Source organism: Stenella coeruleoalba (genome assembly GCF_951394435.1).
Source record: "Stenella coeruleoalba genome assembly, chromosome: 19".
NCBI lineage: Eukaryota > Metazoa > Chordata > Mammalia > Artiodactyla > Delphinidae > Stenella > Stenella coeruleoalba.
Genome location: NC_137165.1, coordinates 23770390 through 23790295, shown reverse-complemented (window position 1 = coordinate 23790295; position 19906 = coordinate 23770390). Strand labels below are relative to the sequence as shown.

The following is a 19906-nucleotide window of genomic DNA, read 5'->3' as shown; positions in this document are numbered from 1 at the left end:
GTCCAGTGATTAGGACTACACGCTTTCATTGCTGACGGCCCCAGTTCAATCCCTGGTCGGGGAACTAAGATCCTGCAAACCACACTGCATGGCCAAAAAGAAAAAAAAAGAGAGAAAGAAAGAGAAATAGCCAGTGGGCATTTTCCATCAAGACTCCAAACACACAGCAGGTGCTCAATATAGACCCACTTAATGGAATCAGCTTAAAATGATCGATAACGTTAGTCAAATGAAAATGAACAGAGAAGCAGGGTGATTCATAAAAGGCTTATCTGCTCACATTCCAGGAACCCATCTGGTATGGAAGGTGAGGTCTATATTCCTCTATATCTGTTGAGATGTTCATTGTGCAAACAAAATGACTTGAGGTTCAACAGGTACCAATTTCACAGACCCCAGCAATGAACCCCAGCAATGATCCCAGGACTGCCTCCACAAGAACTCAGGCCTTGCACGAGACCCAGGCCTCCCCAAGAACCCGGGCCTTGCTCAAGATCCAGGCCTCCACAAGCTTCCAGGCCTTACCCAAGACCCTTACCTCTGCAAGAATCCAAGCCTTTCCAACGACTCTGACTTTCAGAAGAATCCAGTCATTACCCAAGATTCTAGCACCCAGAAGAGCTTAGGTTCTACTCGAGATAGACGTTTCTTTAAACGCCCATATCTCACCCAGCCCTCTGGTCTCCACAAGAACACACCATTTCTCCAAACTTCTGACATTCAGAGGAGCTCAGGCTTTATGCACGATTCTGGAGTCTATAGGAATCTAGAAAGAAAGCAAAAGACTGTATTCTATAAAAGTCAAGAACTCTCCCAAAAAACTGGCTTCCATAATAGCCTTCTCAAGATTCTGGATGTGACAAGAGTACAGGTAATGCCCAAGATTCAGAAGTCTCTAGGAGTCCAGACTTTACCCAAGATTCTGGGCCAGAGAAGCGTCCACACCTTGCCTAAGACTCTGGAGTCAACAAGAGCTCAGGCCTTTGCCAGGAATCTGAAGAGCCCAGGCCTTGTGGAAACCCCTCACCTCCATAAGGGCTCAAGTCTTACCCGAGACTCAGGAGACTACAAGAATCCAGGTCTTACCCAAGATTCTTGAGTCTGCAGGAGCCAAGGCCTTACTCAAGATTCTGACCTCCGTAAGTATCCAGGCCCTACCCAAGCCACTGAAGTCAAAAGGAGATGTGGCCTTACCCAAGATACTGGAAATTACAGGAGCTCAGAACATACCCATGACCCTAACTTCCACAAGTACTCGGGAATTAATCGCGATGCTGGCCCCCATAAGGGTCCAGCTCTTACTCAAGACTCTGGCTTATCCAAGAGATCAGGCCTCCATAACAACTCATGCCTTATCCCAAACCCTGGCCTCCACAAGAACCATCTGGAACTGACTCTGTCCAAGTTTTGGGCCCACATCAGACCCGAAAGTCATTTATATCTGAGGCAGTTCCTCGAAAGGAGGATGCTGGGCAGCACATACCATGGACTTCTGTCCCACCCAGTCAGAACTCCTGCTCTCCCAGGGCTCAGGTGGTCTACAATGACCTGCAAACCTTCTCAGAGGTACCTGTACTGATTGAGCTGCAATCATCCTCCCGGCGAGCAGGCAGCCAAGACTGGGTGTACCACCCAACGGATACAGTTCCTCCACCCTGCCAAAACTATCGCCAGATGTCTACGCCTCCCAAAACCAGCTGGAAGCTCTACTGTCCTGGGTCAGGCACCCGGCTAGGACATGTGGTCTTTGACGCCCGCCAGAGACAGTTCAGAGCAGGCAGGGACAAGTGCGAAGCTCTGTCTCCCAGGCGCCTTCACTGAGAGACATCCAACAACTCACCGGAGACCATCAAGGAGTGGGGATATCAGTGTGTGATGAGCAACTTAGAAAAAGAGGGACAGATATGAATGAGGAATAAAGAGACAAGAGAAGAGTTCTGTGGTTGCTTGAGGACATCCACCCCAGCCCCATCCCACAGGGCCTGATGAGGACATAAATTATCCCTGCTGTCCCTCCATCGCTGTCTAGCTAAATCCGTTATCCCCAAGGCCCGAGAGCTGCACTGTCAATTACAGTAGCCACTAGCCAAATGCCTATTAGAATGTAAATTAATTAAAATTAAGGAAAATTAATTCTGTTAAAAATTAAGTTAAAATGTTAAAAATTCTCTTCCTCAGGGAACAGAATTTCCCTGGCATCCAATTCTGTTCCCTGGTGGTCCAGTTGTTGGAACTTGGCGCTTTCCCTGCTGTGGCTGGGGTTCAATCCCTGGTCGGGGAACTCAGACCCCGCAAGCTTCATGGCTTGGCCAAAAAAAAAAAAAAAATTCTGTTCCTCAGTGCCATGACCTTCTAAGGGCTCAGTAGGCACATGGAGCTAGTGGCTACTGCACTGGACGGCACAGATTTAGAACATTTGCATCATCATGGAAAATGCTATTGCAGAGCAGTGCTTTAGAGTTTAGAGCAATTTTCCTTTCCCTGTCATCCACCCCCAGCATCTTAAAGCTCCCCCAGAGCCTAGAGAACTTTGCTCTTTTTAGGGTGGTTCAGAAGCCACCCTCTGGGGAGGAGGTAAGATGTGGGGCTGGACACCTAATGCCTGATTTCCCCAGACTGTGAGAAAGAGCCCAGGCTTCAGCTTTCCTCATCTGGTCTCTTGGGTCACGACCAGATGTATGGAAACTTGCCTTCTCCATTCTGGGATGTGTTTGGGGCTCTTGGTTACTGAGGGAGAAGAACTCTCTTTGTCAGTCACTAGGAAACCTTGTGTTTTAGGCTCCCCAAATTGAGCGCTGGATTCTGAGGGTCCCCTCCTTCATAGGCCTCTAGATATTTCGAGGTGTCTCCACTTAATTTTCTTGCCCATGGACTTAGGCCTAGTTCACTGTGGAGACAGACCCCTGGGACAAAGGAATGTAATAATTCCTGGGCAGCCTGCCCGAAGCCTGGCAGTGCAACTCGCCACCCGGCCCATGGACGGAGCCTCCCCAGCTGTGCTCACAGCCAGCCCAACCGCAGCCCGCACCCCTTCACAGGACACTTGAACTACTCCCGGGATCCCCACGCGGTGCGGCGCTGGGCAGCCGAATGGGCCGAGATGCTGCCCGTGCGGCGCCCTCTGGCCACGTCCGCCTCCCTCACGGTGCTGGCCGAGGCCTCGTACAAGCGGGCCCCGGCTCCCAGCTCAGCGCTGCTCCTCCGCCCCTCCCAGCCCCTGCCCGACGTCCAGGCTACCGAGAACCCTCCACCTCCGCCCACCTTCATGCCACTCAGCCGGAACCCGGGGGGGCAATGCCAACTACCAGGTGTATGACAGCCTGGAGCAGAAGCGGCAACGGCAGGAGAGCCAAGCACGGGCCAACTCACTGCTACCTTCCACCTCGGCCTCGAGGCCCTCTCTGCACAGGAGCCAGACTGGGAAAATGAACTGACCGGCGGCAAATGGGGGCGGGGGCGGGGGGGGCAGGGCATGGAGAGTTTAATAAAGAGCGCCAGAGTCCAGGAAACATTGGTGGTCTGTGGCTTGGAAGTGCCACTCCTTCTGCCAGCCTGGGCCCCTGCCCTTGGCTTCCTGCAATAAGAAGCCAGTGTCCCTTTCTTGGCCTGAGGGTCCCCTTGGTTTAGTGGCCACAGTTCTGCCAGCAGGCCCCTCCTGGTACTATACCATGCACTAAGTACATCTGCAGCTGCAGACTCCAAGCCACTGGTCTCTGGGCACCTCCTCTGTGTCTCAGCTCTCCCTGTCCCCAAAGAGCCTCATACAAGAAGCTGCTTCCATCTGGGAGGTTCCACATCTGGGCAGGTCCAGCTCCAGGCCCAGTGAAGGGCATGAAGAAGGCTGAGGCTCTGGACTCCAGCCAGGCCTTCAGCAGGCCTCTGAGGCCGAGGTCTTCCTAGTCTCAAGAGGGGCCAAGAGACGGAATGTGTCATTTGAACAAGTGAGTCAGCGGGTGGTAAGCAAATGAATGACCACTCGAGGGGAGGTGTGCCGGCCACCGGGCCCTGTTTGACTGTCCAGGCTCAGCTTACCTGACCCTGGTTACTAGGGAATGCTACCCTGGGTCCTCCTTTTCATCCCCCTCCCTCACTGTGACCTCACCACCTGCCCCATTATGACCCAGTCTGGCTCCCAGTGACTATGTGGAGGCCAGGGGACCCAGGCAGTCCTTGGACCCCCGGCCGTGGGTGAGCGAGCCCTCTACCGAGCCGAGCCATGCTCTGGCACCATCCTCAGGAAATGCCAGGAGCTAGGAGACTCAATTCTTTTGCTCCTGATCAGATTAATCTTCCTCAACTTGGGGATGAACGTGGTGACTATGGTCAGGGCAGGACCTGGGCAGCGGAGTTGGGGGAGCCCTGGGGCCTCGAAGGGGCTGAGGTTGGGAGGGCTGCTGGGGTGTGGCCGGACAAGTGTTGGATTTCAGGGCTAACCCTGCTCCTGGTCTCCCCCCTCCCCTGCTTCCCTCAGCTCTGGAGGCATCTGAAGAGTTACTTGCGGGTACTTTTCAATCGTATTTTCCCCAAAGGTGAGTGGGCGCCAGCGTGGGCTCAGGGGATGTGGGCCTGTCCCCTTTCTTCTATCCCTGCCTTGATTCTCAGCCCCTCAGGAAGCCAGGCCCTGACCCATCTCACCTTTCCCCGCAGACAAGCAAGCCAGCTGTGTAGGCAGCCATCGCATGTGCATGCGCTGCTCCGTGGATCCCAAGAACCTGTGCTCAAGAGTTTCTTCCCGCTTCCGCCATCGCCCTTCCTGCTCGGGCACCCAAACCACCACCCAAACTCCTGGATACCAGACACAAATGACGAGAATGCTTCTAAGTGCTGCTGGATGCCGCCTCAGTGTGGATGGGCTGGGGCTTCCACGGAGGCTCCACGGGGACTGTGGATGGAGCGGGTAGTGGGAGCTGGGGAGGCCCCTCCGGTCACAGCCTTAAAGTCCCAAGCCACCTTGTACTCCAGGCAGGAGACATCTTCCAAGCTCCAAAGGATGAGCAAGGTGGACGTGGTTCCACTCCGCCTGCCCCAAGACAGCAAGACTAAGACACCAGACTCTGACCCAGCCCAGGTCCCAGCCCGGGGCCCAGACCCGCCCCCCAGTTCAGCCCCCTGCGCATGCTCCTGCCAAGGCCCAGGCCACCTCCTCAGCCCACCCCCCTGGGCACACCCGCCCCCCACCCAGGCCGAGACCTGCTCCCGAGGCCACGCCCATGAGCACACTTCCGCCCAGACCCAGGCCTTCTCCCTAGTGCACCCTACTGGGAACACTCCTGCCAAAGCCCAGACCTTCTCCTCCACCCACCCCTCTGAGCACGTCCCACCTCAGGCCCAGACTTGCTTCACATTCCACTCCCCTGAGCACACCACCCCCCAGGCCCAGACCCCTTCCCCAGCCCTCACCCCTGAGCACAGCCCTGCCCAGGTCCATGGCCCTGAGCATACCTCAGCCCATACCCCAGCCCAGGCCCAAGACCAGGACACCTCACATGCCTCAGCCCAGTCCCTGGGCCAAACTTCTGTCTGCACCCTGACCCATGCTCATCTGACCTATATCCATGCCAACACTCTGGTCCCTCTCCCAACTTCTGCCCCTGCTACTACTCCTGCCCTAGCCCCTACACCAGCCCCTGTCCCGATCTCTGCCACAACCTCTGTCCCAGGGCTGGGCATGGCCCTGACAAACACTCAAGTCCCGTCCACCACCCCTACGCCCATCCTAGGTTCTATTCCCTCTACCTTGTCTGCCTTTAGCCAAGGCCTCTCCTCCGGCCATGTGGTCTACCATGACCGCAGGGTAAAGCAGAACTTATTCCATGTGTGTCTGCCTCAGAATTCTGGGTATTCCAGAAAGAACTTGCTGCTGGATGCCGCCTCAGTGTGGATGGGTTGGTACCCCCTCCAGGCCCCAAGAGGGGCATGGTCTGGTGAGCTCTGGTACAGCAGAGCAAACACTGAAGCAATGTAGTAGGGACAGTGCCAAGTCCTCCACAGGATCCATACTGGGTTACCTGGAGTTGGGGAATATGGAAGGGAAGACCTCAAATGATGCCAAAGACAAATTTGTACAGTCCAAGACCTTCCCTTACTGCAGCTTCCATCCTTGCAGTTCTGAGAAGAGAAACACAGACCCCCAGACTCCAGTCTACCCCACATTCCTGGTGTACTCCAAGGATGCTGCACCTTCTCAACCTTGCTTCCATTCTCCAACCAGTGCCCAGAGCTCACCATGCACCATGCCTCCACCATGCACTCTTTCTCTGCCTCTTGTTTCTCCCAGATCCTTTGTCCTTCAACACAGCAACCACCAGAAGCCCTCCACCTTAATACAACCCCCCACCTTTCCCCCAACCTCCAAGTCTCCTCAGTCTGTCCTCTCTTCCCAGGGTCCCATCCTTCCCCAGTTATCCACTACTTCCCAAACCCCAAACCAGCCCCAACCCCCTGAACTTCATGAGAGTCTAGGCCTCAACCAAGGCTCTGTCCTCCAAAGGACCCCAGGCCCTTCAAAAGACTGTAGAGTTTTCAGAAACCCAGGCCTTACCCCAAATCCAAGCCTCCACAAGGACCCAGGCCTTATCCAAGACCCAGGCCTCCATAAGAACCCAGGCCTTACCCGAGACCCAGGTCTCCCCAAGAACCCGGGCCTTGCTCAAGATCCAGGCCTCCACAAGCTTCCAGGCCTTACCCAAGACCCTTACCTCTGCAAGAATCCAAGCCTTTCCCACGACTCTGATCTTCAGAAGAATCCAGTCATTACCCAAGATTCTGGCTCCCAGAAGAGCTTAGGTTCTACTCGAGATAGACGTTTCTTTATACACCTATATCTCACCCAACCCTCTGGTCTCCATGAGAACATACCATTTCTCCAAACTTCTGACATTCAGAGGAGCTCAGGCTTTATGCATTATTCTGAAGTCTATAGGAATCTGGAACGAAAGCAAGAGACTGTACTGTATAAAAGTCAAGAGCTCTCCCAAAAAACTGGCTTCCATAATAGCCCACACCCTTCTCAAGATTCTGGATGTGACAAGAGTACAGGTAATGCCCAAGATTCAGGAGTCTCTAGGAGTCCAGACTTTACCCAAGATTCTGGGCCAGAGAAGCGTCCATACCTTGCCCAAGACTCTGGAGCCAACAAGAGCTCAGGCCTTTGCCAGGAATCTGAAGAGCCCAGGCCTTGTGCAAACCCCTCGCCTCCATAAGGGCTCAAGCCTTACCCGAGACTCAGGAGACTACAAGAATCCAGGTCTTACCCAAGATTCTTGAGTCTGCAGGAGCCAAGGCCTTACTCAAGATTCTGACCTCCGTAAGTATCCAGGCCTTACCCAAGCCACTGAAGTCAAAAGGAGATGTGGCCTTACCCAAGATGCTGGAAATTACAGGAGCTCAGAACATACCCATGTCCCTAACTAACACAAGTACTCAGGAATTAATCGTGATGCTGGCCCCCATAAGGGTCCAGCCCTTACTCAAGACTCTGGCTTATTCAAGAGATCAGGCTTCCATAACAACTCATGCCTTATCCCAAACCCTGGCCTCCACAAGAACCATCTGGAACTGACTCTGTCCAAGTTTTGGGCCCACATCAGACCCGAAAGTCATTTATATCTGAGGCAGTTCCTCGAAAGGAGGATGCTGGGCAGCACATACCATGGACTTCTGTCTCACCCAGTCAGAACTCCTGCTCTCCCAGGGCTCAGGTGGTCTACAATGACCTGCAAATCTTCTCAGAAGTACCTGTACTGATTGAGCTCCAATCACTCTCCCGGCAAGCAGGCAGCCAAGACTGGGTGTACCACAGTTCCTCCAGCCTGCCAGAACTATTGCCAGATGTCTACGCCTCCCAAAACCAGCTGGAAGCCCTACTGTCCTGGGTCAGGCACCTGGCTAGGACATGTGGTCTTTGACGCCCGCCAGAGACAGTTCAGAGCAGGCAGGGACAAGTGCGAAGCTCTGTCTCCCAGGCGCCTTCACTGAGAGACATCCAACAACTCACCGGAGACCATCAAGGAGTGGGGATATCAGTGTGTGATGAGCAACTTAGAAAAAGAGGGGACAGATATGCATGAGGAATAAAGAGACAAGAGAAGTGTTCTGTGGGTGGTTGAGGACATCCACCCCAGCCCAATTCCACAGGACCTGATGAGGACCTAAAGTATCCTTGCTGTCCCTCCATCGCTGTCTAGCTAAATCCGTTATCCCCAAGGCCCTAGAGCTGCACTGTCAATTACAGTAGCCACTAGCCAAATGCCTATTAGAATGTAAATTAGTTAAAATTAAGGAAAATTAATTCTGTTAAAAATTAAGTTAAAATGTTAAAAATTCTCTTCCTCAGGGAACAGAATTTCCCTGGCATCCAATTCTGTTCCCTGGTGGTCCAGTTGTTGGGACTTGGCGCTTTCCCTGCTGTGGCTGGGGTTCAATCCCTGGTCGGGGAACTCAGACCCCGCAAGCTTCATGGCTTGGCCAAAAAAAAAAAAAAAATTCTGTTCCTCAGTGCCATGACCTTCTAAGGGCTCAGTAGGCACATGGAGCTAGTGGCTACTGCACTGGACGGCACAGATTTAGAACATTTGCATCATCATGGAAAATGCTATTGCAGAGCAGTGCTTTAGAGTTTAGAGCAATTTTCCTTTCCCTGTCACCCACCCCCAGCATCTTAAAGCTCCCCCAGAGACCAGCGAACTTTGCTCTTTTTAGGGTGGTTCAGAAGCCACCCTCTAGGGAGGAGGTAAGATGTGGGGCTGGACACCTAGTGCCTGATTTCCCCAGACTGTGAGAAGAGCCCAGGCTTCAGTTTTCCTCATCTGGTCTCTTGGTTCATGACCAGATGTACGGAAACTTGCCTCCCCCGTTCTGGGCTGTGTTTGGGGCTCTTGGTTACTGAGGAAGAAGACCTCTCTTTGTCAGTGACTAGGAAACCTTGTGTTTTAGGCTCTCCAAATTGAGCCCTGGATTCTGAGGGTCCCCTCCTTCATAGGCCTCTAGATATTTCGAGGTGTCTCCACTTAATTTTCTTGCCCATGGACTTAGGCCTAGTTCACTGGGGAGACAGACCCCTAGGAAAAAGGAATGTTAGAAATCCTGGTCCAGTATGCATTGGTCTAATCTGTGAGCGTGTCTCTGGTGTCCTATCTTTCTGTCCTATTATTCTGAGTCCTAGGTTCATCCTGGACTTAAGCTGTGTCCATGATAGCACTGGTTGCTGAAAGCCATTTCCTTCCCCTGATAATTTTTCATTGCCCTGCCCTAGCCCAGCTGGAGTTTCCTCTGGACTTGATTTTCAGTCCTGATAACTCTTCTGTATACACACATAAACTGCGAGATTCCAAAGTGTTTTCCCTGACACCACTTGTGTGTCTGAGGTGGGCAACACTAATATGTCCCTTCCCTGAGTCAGATGTCCATCCCTGTGTCACTACATGCACGCTATCGGTGTGTTCCTGTCTAACGTTACCACCACCGATTCCAAGGAGATACGTCCCAGCTGGAGAGCCCATTTCCAACAGCTCTCTGGCTGAGCTCTGAACTTGGACAAGTCATGTGCAACCTTTCTAGGCTTGCAGTCTCATCTCTAAACTGAAGTTATAATTGCATGCAAGAACCCTTCTAGATTTAAATGACCAGGGCTCCTCTACTCCCAAGTGAGATGTAGAGTCCCCTATTTCTCTGCATTCCCTAGTGTATGTCCCTCATTATTGTTTGCTATTCAGATCCATCCTATTAGGCCTCTGTTCTAACCCCAAGGAGTGTTTGTGCGCTTTACCTGGCCTTGTAAAGACACAGAATAGTTTATCATAAAGACACAGAATAGTTTATCATAAAGACACAGAATAGCTTACCTCCATAGAAACTACAACTTCCATCAGGCACTACTTCAACGGAACAGGAAAGGATGTGGGGGCGTGGCCCCAACGCCCTGGTAGCTTTGAAGACAAACTACAACTCCCAGGATAGCCACGAGATCTCTGCCCAGCGAAAGGAGTGACTGAACTCTGACTGGAGGCCGGGCTGGTCCGGAACCACCCCCACAGTCTCCAGAAAGGGGCGTGGTTATAATTTAAGGGCGTGGCCTTACAGGCAGCAGGAAGAAGTTACCTGTTGAATCTTCCTATCCATTCTCTTCCCAGCCTTTTTAGCTAACCCTAAGAGGGAAGCTGCAAACCACTAGCCTCTTCTGAAAAAGAGGTAAGGGGACGTAGACAAGGGGCAGCGAAGGAGGCTATTGCATTCCTTAGGAGGGGCCAAACAGCTACTTTCTACCTGCTGAGTCAGGTGAACCGTTCCATGGGGGCGGGGACCAGCATATGAGAAAAGGGCAAGGACGGAGGAGGTATTTATTTGTTCTCTTTCAAGACTAAATTTAGGGCCCTTCGTCTGCAGACCCATTGGCGGACCGTGTCTTGGGAACCCTCTTGGTCTCTGGAAGAGCCAAGAACGGGGGTCAGTTTTCCGCAGCAAAAGGTAAGGCCCGTCTGGGCTTCCTCCCGTTTGTGTATTTCCTAGCCCCCAAACGACAGAGCCATATGGCTTCCGCGGTCTGGGGGAGTGCTCCCTGGTGGGGCCCACCGCCCCCAGCCCCAGCCCGGCCGCTCACGGACATCGACTTCTGCTCTGGGGCGCAGCTGCAAGAACTAACCCAGCTGATCCAGGAGCTGGGTGTGCAGGCGAGCTGGAGTGAAGGTCCCAAGCCAGGACCAGATCTCCTCCAGGCCAAGGACTTTGTTTTCTCTTTGCTTGCTAAGTAACCCTCCCAGCCTTCGGGAACTTGCAGCTCTCAGCTCCGCCTCACCCCGCCCCGGCTCTGGATCACGACTTTACGATCCCTTCTCTTTCCTTAGGTCTCGTTCACCGCCGGGACCCTCGCTTTCCTCCTCAGGCAGAGCTCCTGCTGCTTCGTTGCGGGATTCGCGAGGGCTCCCTGGATCTGGGGCCTGCGCCTCTAGGTCCCTACGCTCAGGGACCTCACTACGACGCCGGCTTCACACTCCTGGTGCCCGTGCTTTCGCTAGATGGCACTGGGCAGGAGCTGCAACCGGACGTGGGATCGTGTTACACATGGCTCTTCCTCCCAGAGCAGGTACGCGGAACCTCGGTCCGGGAGGTATGGCAGGATTGCCTAGGACTCCCACTCCCAGGAGGACGTGATTCGATCCACCCAGCCCAAAGCAAAGAAACTCCCAAGGATCCGCAAATCTCCGTGGACCAGCTACATGTCACTGAGCCTGAGGCACACGAGTCTTTGGAAAACTCACCTAGTAATGTTTCAGTGCCAGAGTTGCCTCAACAAGACGTAACCGACGTTGGCTTTCCCTCACCACTGAAAAAAACGAATGGTGACGTCACCAAAGCAACCGACGTTAGCCCAGTGCCACAGCCGTTGGCGGCTCCGGAGGCATGGCCCACATTGTGCCCCGCCCAGGTGGCTGCCTGGTTCTCTGTTTCGCTGGCTGCGGTCACTGAGTCCCCGTTTCCGGTTCCGGGTGCCCCGCGCTTGGTCCACGCAGCCCGCCACGCGGGGCTCACCACCATCCTCCTGGGTACGACCGGGCCCCCGCGCCGCCTCCTGCTTTTCGACTTGATCCCCGTGGTGTCTGTGGCCGGCTGGCCCCAGGGGCCTCGGAGCCACTCGTGGGCCGGCCCGCTGGCCTCGGAGTCGTCTTCCTTCTACCTGGTGCCCGGCGGCGGCGGCGGCACAGAGCGGCCGGACGCCTCCGGCTGGCAGCTCTGCTTCGCCCGCCAAGAGCTGGCGCTCAAGACGCGCATATCCGTTCCCCTGCTGCAAGCGCACGCGGCGGCTCAGGCGCTGCTGCGCCCTCTGGTGGCCAGGACTAGGGTCGCGGCGCCCTACCTCCTGCGGACGTTGCTCTACGGGGCGTGTGAGCGGCTGCCCGCGCCCTCTCTGGCGCGAGCCGAGAACGCGGGCGCCTGCTGCCTCGGGCTGCTGGATGAGCTGGGCCGGGTGCTCGAGGCCGGGACGCTGCCCCACTATTTTCTGAGTGGCCAGAAGCTCCGTGCGGGGTACGGCTCCGCTTCGCTGCTCGGGGCGTTGGCCCTGCTTCGCAGGGACCCTGCCCGCGCCCTGCGCGCCGCTGTGGAAGAGGCCAAGGCTGCACGCAAGGGGGGCGGCTTAGCCGGCGTGGGAGGCGGGGCCCATTAAAGGCGCTGTTCCTACTAACCTGGAATGTGCGTCTGTTGGCCAGCGGGTTGTGGAGGGGACTGCTCTCCCCTCACCTGGGAGACAGGCTGAGCCCTTTGGGCCTGAAGAGCCCGTTCTAGAAGGCCTCCTCGTCGGTTCCTCCGCTTCCTCCCACCCTCCTCCCGCCCCATCCCTGGCACAGGTCGTTCCATTCTGGCCTCTCCACTTTCCAAATCTGTGGCCAGCACCCCTCCCACTCCGGTGCAGCCTCTGGCATCCATCTCCCGCCTGTTCTTATGGTCTTTTCTCTTAGGAGTCAATAGGGATGGGGGTAATATATTTGCTGAAAGAACGTGTAAAGGAGAAAGGTATGGAGACCAGGGACTGACCAATTTGTCTCACACAAAAGCAGAGACATTAAGGAGGCCGGATTTCACCCCAGGCTAGACCTCACCACCACCGCTATCTCTTCAGTTATTCCCCCCACCTTCCTCATCCAGTTCTGTCCTCCATCCCGGGCAGTAGGGTCCCTTTCTCCATTCTCGGGGCATCCGCCATTCCATCTATCTAAGCCCAACCTCTCCCCCCATCCAGAGTTCCATTCAGTGAAGTCGCCTCCTTGTCCCTCCTCCTCTGAACCCGGAGACATGCGAGACATGCGGCTTTGCCTCGGCTCCGCCTGTCTCTAAGACCGTCGCCACTCCCTGCCTCCAAGGAACCCCGGGGTTCCGCCCGCCCAGCTTCACCTCCCCCTCTTTCCCGGCGTCTCCGCCTCCTGCCCCGCCCCCGGACCGGCTCTCGGGGGAGGGGAAGCCGCTGTCGCTGCCGCCGCCTCAGCTTCCCACAGCCGCTACCGCTGCCGCCGCTGCCGCCGCTCCGCTTGGTCCAGCCGCCAGGCCCAGTGCTCACTTCGCCAGACCAGGGCTCTCTGCGGAGACACTCTCACTCCTTCCTGGGGTCCGGGACGTCTAGCCGGGCGTGGGGGGAAGCTCCGCTTGTGGGGTACAGGGAGGGAGGAGCCTGGAACCGGAGCCAGCGCCAGCCGTCCCCGGATCGACAAGAGAGGACAGGTTGAGGGGCGTCGGGGAAGGAAGAGGGGGCGCTATAGGCAGTCCCAGGGAGGACAAGGAAGCCCTGTCGCAGAAAGCTCTGATGCGCTCTGACTTATAGCGGGTCTGTTCACATTTGGGGACCCGTGACAACGTGGGTGCACTCCTCTCTCGGGGGGCTGGTTGGATTGGAGGGCGTGGGATCTAAACAGCACCAGCTGTCCCCGAGGAAATTAGGGGCTGCCAGAAAAAAAGAAAAAAGCCAAAAACCTATGCTCCTTATTCCGAGGTGACACAGGGCCCTCCAGACAACCACCTGGTGTAACCACTAGGAAGGGCGGATTTGGAGGTGACTTCAAAAGGAGTGGATGGTAACAAGGTGAGGAAAGGGGCTCAGCAGCTGGAATGCTGTGCCACTAGAAATGGGGGTGACTTGGTAAAAAGCGGTATCGTCCAGAGACAGGGTCTGGGAACCTCTTCTTGCTGATTGGCGACAGTCTGGATATTTCAAGGCATACTTTTTTGGGGATTTCAGTGAAAAAAGTGGGGGATTCTTCAATTAGAGGGTGGCAAAAGAAAAGACACCAAGGTTGGGTTCTTCCTAGACACTGGCAGCACCCCAGCAGGGGTGGGGTGAGCTAATATCCCCAAAGCTAAGGACCCACACCCTTAAAATTACAAGAGTGGCTTTGGCAGGAGTGCACGGCCCGGAAATAGGGTGGAAAGGTGCCTGGGGATATTGGAACCACATCCTGGAAACTTTGAGGGTCTTGGCTTTGGGATAGTGTTAGTGGGGGACAGGGACACTGGAGATCAGAGAAGGGGGAGTTTTCTGTGGGGGGCAAAGGTCGAGGGTGGGGTCAACTGACAGGTACATAGGCTGCTGGGTCTGGCGAAGCTAGCAAGAGGCCCAAGGGTGGGAGCTGGTGCCTGGGGTGGGGGTCGTCTAGGGCTTATCCTCAGGTCCCGTGGGTGAGGCGGCGAGTCGGACCGCAGAGTCAAGAGCATGTCCTGGTGAGCTAGCGGGCTTCTCCGGGGTGGCCCAGCGCGCTCCGGGAGCCTGCCGGTTTTGGGGTGTCTCCTCCCGGGGCGCCATGGCGGCACTGGCCAGCAGCCTGATCCGGCAGAAGCGGGAAGTCCACGAGCCCGGGGGCAGCCGGCCCGTGTCGGCGCAGCGGCGCGTGTGTCCCCGCGGCACCAAGTCCCTTTGCCAGAAGCAGCTCCTCATCCTGCTGTCCAAGGTGCGACTGTGCGGGGGGGTCGGCGCGCGCGACCGGACCGCTGCCCGGGTGAGTGGCTGGGGTGGGGTCTCCGGGCCGGGGGTCTCTCTGCCTGGGAGGTTGAGGCCAGGGACTTGGAAGAGTGGGGCCCGACTGACGGGGACTGCCCGAAAGTGAAAGGGGGTGGGCCTGGACCACAAACCCTCGGCCAGACGATGCCTCAGTTTCCGTTGTCTCGCGTCCATAACCCCGAGTCTCCTCGCTTTTGAGGGCAAGGGGAAGGCTTGAGGGGCTAAGCCTGGTGCCCCGAAGCCTGGAAGCTCCCGCTCGCCCCCCCCTCCCAACACAGGAGTCCCCACCCCCACCATCCTCTGACTACGTGCCCTCTCTCTCAATGAGATATTCTTTAAATGCCGAGCGGAGGGGCCTGGGGGTTCCGGAAGCCTGGGTTACCGCGAGGGTTTCTGCGGCTCCGGAAGCCCCGCCCCCGCCCCGGTTCTCCCGCTCCTCCGAGCCTTGGCTCCGTTCTTCCTCGCCGAGCTTGCCTGGCTCGGTACCAATCTCCCCAGCTCTCCCCCGGGTGTCCTTGCAGCTACCTCGCGAGTCCGCCCCTCTGTGCGCCCTCCTCCCGTGACGTGCACTTCAAGAAGGGAGCTGGGCACTCCCCAATGACCGCCTACGCGGCTCAGAAATCGGGCCCCACGGGCTCAGGAGACCCTCTGCCGCGAGGAACTCAGACACACTACACGGCTGGATACCCGCACGGAGACTGGCGGTCGTACCACCTACGAGGGGGTACCGGGAACTCGGCCGCAAGCGCCAGGCAAAGAGAGTTGTGAAGGTTAGCCTGTGGTCCCCGTCCCGGTGCGACAGGCGGGAAGTCCCTCTGGCCTCGCTCCCGTCCGCTCTCAGCTCCCCTAGGGGGAGACCCTCCCACCCCGCCGCTGGCGTCCTCCTCCCCCCGCCGCCGGCCCTCCGCAGTGGTAGGTCAGCAGCCCACCCTTTGTGTGGGACCCAGCCCCACGTGAGTCAGCCTGCCTCACCAGCTCCCTGGCCCCCTCCCCCATTTCCTTGGTTTAGTTACGAATATCCCCCATCCCAGGCGGGTTACCTGGCTGAAGGGGAGAGGCTGAGCCTCAGGGAGGGCTGGGCCCCCGCGAGCCAGCAGACAGACAGACAGACAGACAGATGGGTCAGTGTCAGACAGGCTGGCGGTGGGCCAAGGCGAGGCCCGCGCGAAGCGAGCGGCAGCTGCAGCAGCAGGTGCTGAGTCAGCGTCAGGTCCAGTCCCACCCCCACTCCTGAGGGTGCGACCCTACCCTGGGGTCACCTTAATGCCCCCCACATTCGCAAACACACTGCCCTTTCAGCAGCTCTGCCTGTCTCCCTCTGTCCTCTGCGTTTCCATATATCTCTCCCTTTCCTCTTCCTTCTTCTCCCCTCCCCCCATTCTGGTTGAGCTGTAGAGTAGGAATTAAGCCTTTAAATAAATTTCAATCAATTAAACTGAAAGCTGGTTAGAGGAAGCAGAAGGGACCCACACCCCAGCATCCTCTGGAGTCAAAGAGAGGTGGGAGAGAGCTTGCTTAGAGGGTCAGGGAGCTGGGGCCCTGGGACCCTCTTCCTTCCCTCCATCCTCCTTTCTTTCTCTCCTCTGATCCCGCCAAGTGTAGCAATGTTTCTGGGAACAGAGATGTCATGTTCCAAGATGAATGTCTCTCTCTCCAGAGCCTCAGCTCAAAGGCATTGTCACCAAACTGTTCTGCCGCCAGGGTTTTTACCTCCAGGCGAATCCCGATGGGAGCATCCAGGGCACCCCAGAGGACACCAGCTCTTTCAGTGAGAGGGGAATCCAGCTACTGGGTGGGAAGGGGGAGCGCAGGCATAGGAGATGACCGTCCTATTGTGGCTTCAGGTTCTGTTGTTTTCAGTCTGGCTCTTTGACCCCGCAAAGGAAGAAGTAGAACTAGGACCATAATTGAGGGGGGGCTCAGATGGGGATTGGAGGCTTGGGGTACCGATACCCCTTCTCTCCACCCCCAGCCCACTTCAACCTGATCCCTGTGGGGCTCTGTGTAGTCACCATCCAGAGTGCCAAGCTGGGTCACTACGTGGCCATGAATGCTGAGGGGCTGCTCTACAGCTCGGTGAGACAAGGGGGCAGAGTGGCCTGGAGTCAGGGGACTCCCCTAGCTACAACCTTCCCAGCTACAGATATTTTGCAACTCAGGGATTCCTCTCCCTCCAGCTCTTGCCGACACCCTGTCCTCACTGCCCGCTCCCAAGCACCTCCTGTAGCCTCCCTCCAATCCCTTCTCCTCCAATAGCCTCCTAAATACCCCCAGGCTCTTTGAATGTCCAACTCTTTCAACCTTTTAGGACCCCTGTGTCTCCTCCAACCTCCTCTAGACCTCATTATTACTCACTTCCCCAGAGTCATTCAGGATGCTGGGGAAGGATTCAGGAACTCCTCCAAGCAGAAATTCCCTCCAGGTGCCCTGGATGGTGAGAGGTTGGGAGTAGAGCAGAGAGAAGTTATCTTCTTATCCCAGGCCCCCAGAAGTCTAGTTCCCGGCCCTCGGGGGGCCACCAGACTCTTCCTCATCCTCCCTTTCTCCAGTTCCTGTGTGGACTCAGAAGTTGGCTCTGGCAGTCTCAAACATATGGATTATATCCTGCCTTGTTCTTCCCAGGGCTCCCTTCTGTTCAGTGATGTGTCCTTTTGTCTTTCTGTCTGTGTGTGCCTTTCTGGGTCTTTGTCTCCTCAGCCACATTTCACAGCTGAGTGACGCTTTAAGGAGTGCGTCTTTGAGAATTACTATGTCCTGTACGCCTCTGCTCTCTATCGCCAGCGTCGTTCTGGCCGGGCCTGGTACATGGGCCTGGACAAGGAGGGCCGAGTCATGAAGGGAAATCGAGTCAAGAAGACCAAGGCAGCCACCCACTTTGTGCCCAAGCTCCTGGAGGGTGAGTATGGACCCCCAGGGAAGAGGTGGACCACATGGGACGGTATTGACCTTGACATGGACATTTAGTGACACACAGCTAAGGGGCTGTAAGTGTTTTAAGAGGACACATGCTATGACAGATCAATCCAGGAAGGCTTTGGCCTTTGGAGGTTTGGGAAGCTCTCCTTCTGTGGGTTCCCAGCGGAGCAGTGTAGGGGAAGGGAGCCCTTCCGAATGATCACATGTGACAGTTTTTCCAAATGTTTAACTATTACATTACATAGCTTGCTGGTTTTCCAGCCCCCTATAGTAGTTACTTCCCTGCCTGCCACTCAGCCCCAAAGCCAAAACCACACATTTTATTCTTTGGGTAGCACAGCACCCCACCGCTAGGTACTAGTTTCCATATTGGTCAGCTTTCACTACCATAACAACCCCCCCAACTCATTCCCCAAATCGGTGGCTTATAACAAGAAACATTCCTTTTTGCTCTCAAGTCTGCAGGTCAGTTGCATCTCTGTTCCAACCTGTGGGTCAGGTCCTTGCCCCATGTCTTCCCACTCCTGGGCTCAGGCTAAAGGAACAGCTCTTGTTTAGGATATGTCATTCTCCTGGCAGAGGATCCAGGAAAAATAAACTTGCAATGCTTTTAAAGCTTCTGCTAAGCTATGACACATGTCCTATCTGCTCACATTCTGTTGGCTCAAGGAAGTTACATGGCCAAGCACAAAGCCAGTGATGTAGGGCAATACATTCTGAATCATTTTAAACAAGAATAGAGTCTCTCACAGATATCAAGGAGCTCTTGATACATTCTTATATAATCCTTTGTTAAGATGTGGATTGCCATATAGTCTACGATTTGTAGCTTATTTTCTTTCTTTTTTTTTTCTTTCTTTCTTTATTTGGCTGTGCCGGTCTTAGTTGCAGCATGCAGGATCTAGTTCCCTGACCAGGGATCGAACCCAGGCCTGCTGCACTGGGAGCGTGGAGTCTTAACCACTGAACCACCAGGGAAGTACCTGTAGCTTATTTTCAAGTTGTCTTTTTAAGAAAGAAAACTCTTAATTGTAATACAGAAAATGTATCGTTCTTTTCTTTTAGAGTCAACATTTTTGTATCTTGTTTAAGAAATCTTTCCCTTCCCCAAAGTTCAAAAGATATTTCTATTAAAGTTTTCTATTAAAATTTTCAGGGGCGTATTTTTTTTTTAAGAAGATGTTGGGGGTAGGAGTTTATTAATTAATTTATTTATTTTGGCTGTGTTGGGTCTTCGTTTCTGTGTGAGGGCTTTCTCTAGTTGAGGCAAGCGGGGACCATCTTCACCGCAGTGCGTGGGCCTCTCACTGTCGCAGCCTCTCTTGTTGCGGAGCACAGGCTCCAGACGCGCAGGCTCAGTAGTTGTGGCTCACGGGCCTAGTTGCTCCGCGGCACGTGGGATCCTCCCAGACCAGGGATCGAACCCGTGTCCCCTGCATTAGCAGGCAGACTCTCAACCACTGTGCCACCAGGGAAGCCCCAGGGGCGTATTTTTAACATTTAACCATCTGCAGTTGATTTTTGCATATGGTGTAACGTAAGCATCCAATTTAATCTTCTCTTCCATATGGACTGCCATTTTTCCAGGCCTAATTTTTGAATTGATGTGACGTACAAGCCATATCACATACCATAACATCATACATACGTGGTTCTGTTTATGGACTTTCTTTTTATTGGTCACCTACTTTATCACTGCATTGACCGTAATGAGCCATGGTATCTGGTTAAGAAAGGCTCCCCTCTCTTTTTTTTGTTGTTTTTTTGTGTTTCAACCAGAAGTGTTCTGGCTATTTTCACCCTTTTACTCTTTTATGTGAAGTTTGGAGCCATTTCAATCAAGTCCCAGGAAAATCTCTGTTGGGTACCAGTCTGTGCTCTTTACACGACCAGCTCATTGAACCCTCACCACTACCTGATGAAGGTCAGTGTTATTTTCCTCATACTACAGCTGAGATGCACAGAGATGGACTGCTGGCACACAGCTGCAAAGCAGTAGCTCTTCTGCATGCCCCCAGCACCCAGCTCACCCAGGCAGCACAGTGGATACACTGATAAACCTGAGACCACAAAGCCTGGGTCATCTGCAGAGTCACTAGCAGTGCATGCTGTCACTTTGCTGAGGATCCCTGGTGACAGCAGAAACCATGCATGTTTCTAAGTTGACCATCTAAGTTTCTAAGTTGACCAACTAAGTCAGTTCATTCTCATTGACTGAAAAACAAAACAAAAAACAAACAGGAAACTGACCCCTGGAGATAGTTCATATTGAAAAAGAAGGCAGGCTGGCAGTGGGTCTCCATATAGAGGGGAAGATGTGTGTGTGTGTATGTGTGTGTGCGTGCGTGTGTGTTCGTATTCACATCAGAGCAAATGACTAGTATCTGGATTGTCTCATCAATTCCATATTTCAGTTCTTGAAAGAGCAGGTAATCTTATTACTAAGAAGATTAAGTCACTCAAGTTCTCTATCCTCTTAGTTCATGGGAGTGCTATTTAAGACCCTTCATT

General features: G+C 54.7%; 2 protein-coding genes and 1 pseudogene across 3 annotated transcripts; all 3 read left to right on the top strand.

The window, feature by feature from the left end:
* Nucleotides 1–300: 300 nt before the first annotated feature.
* On the top strand, nucleotides 301–7746 carry LOC307177406 (uncharacterized protein; the record flags this gene model as incomplete). The annotated part of the gene is given in 7 exon segments (XM_079904507.1): nucleotides 301–307; nucleotides 3039–3162; nucleotides 4963–5898; nucleotides 5900–7162; nucleotides 7164–7263; nucleotides 7267–7410; nucleotides 7414–7746. Coding segments are annotated over 7 exon segments (2907 nt in total).
* Nucleotides 7747–9966: 2220 nt separating this feature from the next.
* LOC307178129 (transmembrane protein 102-like) lies at nucleotides 9967–12478 on the top strand. The gene is made up of 2 exons (XM_079905861.1): nucleotides 9967–10740; nucleotides 10842–12478. The coding sequence occupies exons 1-2, from the start codon at nucleotides 10527–10529 to the stop codon at nucleotides 12158–12160; spliced, it is 1533 nt and encodes a 510-aa protein (XP_079761987.1). The 5' UTR covers nucleotides 9967–10526; the 3' UTR covers nucleotides 12161–12478.
* Nucleotides 12479–14118: 1640 nt separating this feature from the next.
* On the top strand, nucleotides 14119–19096 carry LOC307177992 (fibroblast growth factor 11-like; annotated as a pseudogene). The gene is made up of 5 exons (XR_013831798.1): nucleotides 14119–14477; nucleotides 16137–16247; nucleotides 16452–16555; nucleotides 17177–17375; nucleotides 18281–19096. The product of XR_013831798.1 is annotated as a fibroblast growth factor 11-like (transcript).
* Nucleotides 19097–19906: the final 810 nt, after the last annotated feature.

What these genes read in the sequence shown, in the direction of transcription:
- LOC307178129 (XM_079905861.1), top strand. Translation starts at nt 10,527, where the DNA reads ATGGCTTCCGCGGTCTGGGGGAGTGCTCCCTGGTGGGGCCCACCGCCC. An exon ending in CTTTGTTTTCTCTTTGCTTG is followed by an intron (nt 10,741 to 10,841) that starts CTAAGTAACCCT and finishes CTCTTTCCTTAG; the next exon opens with GTCTCGTTCACCGCCGGGAC.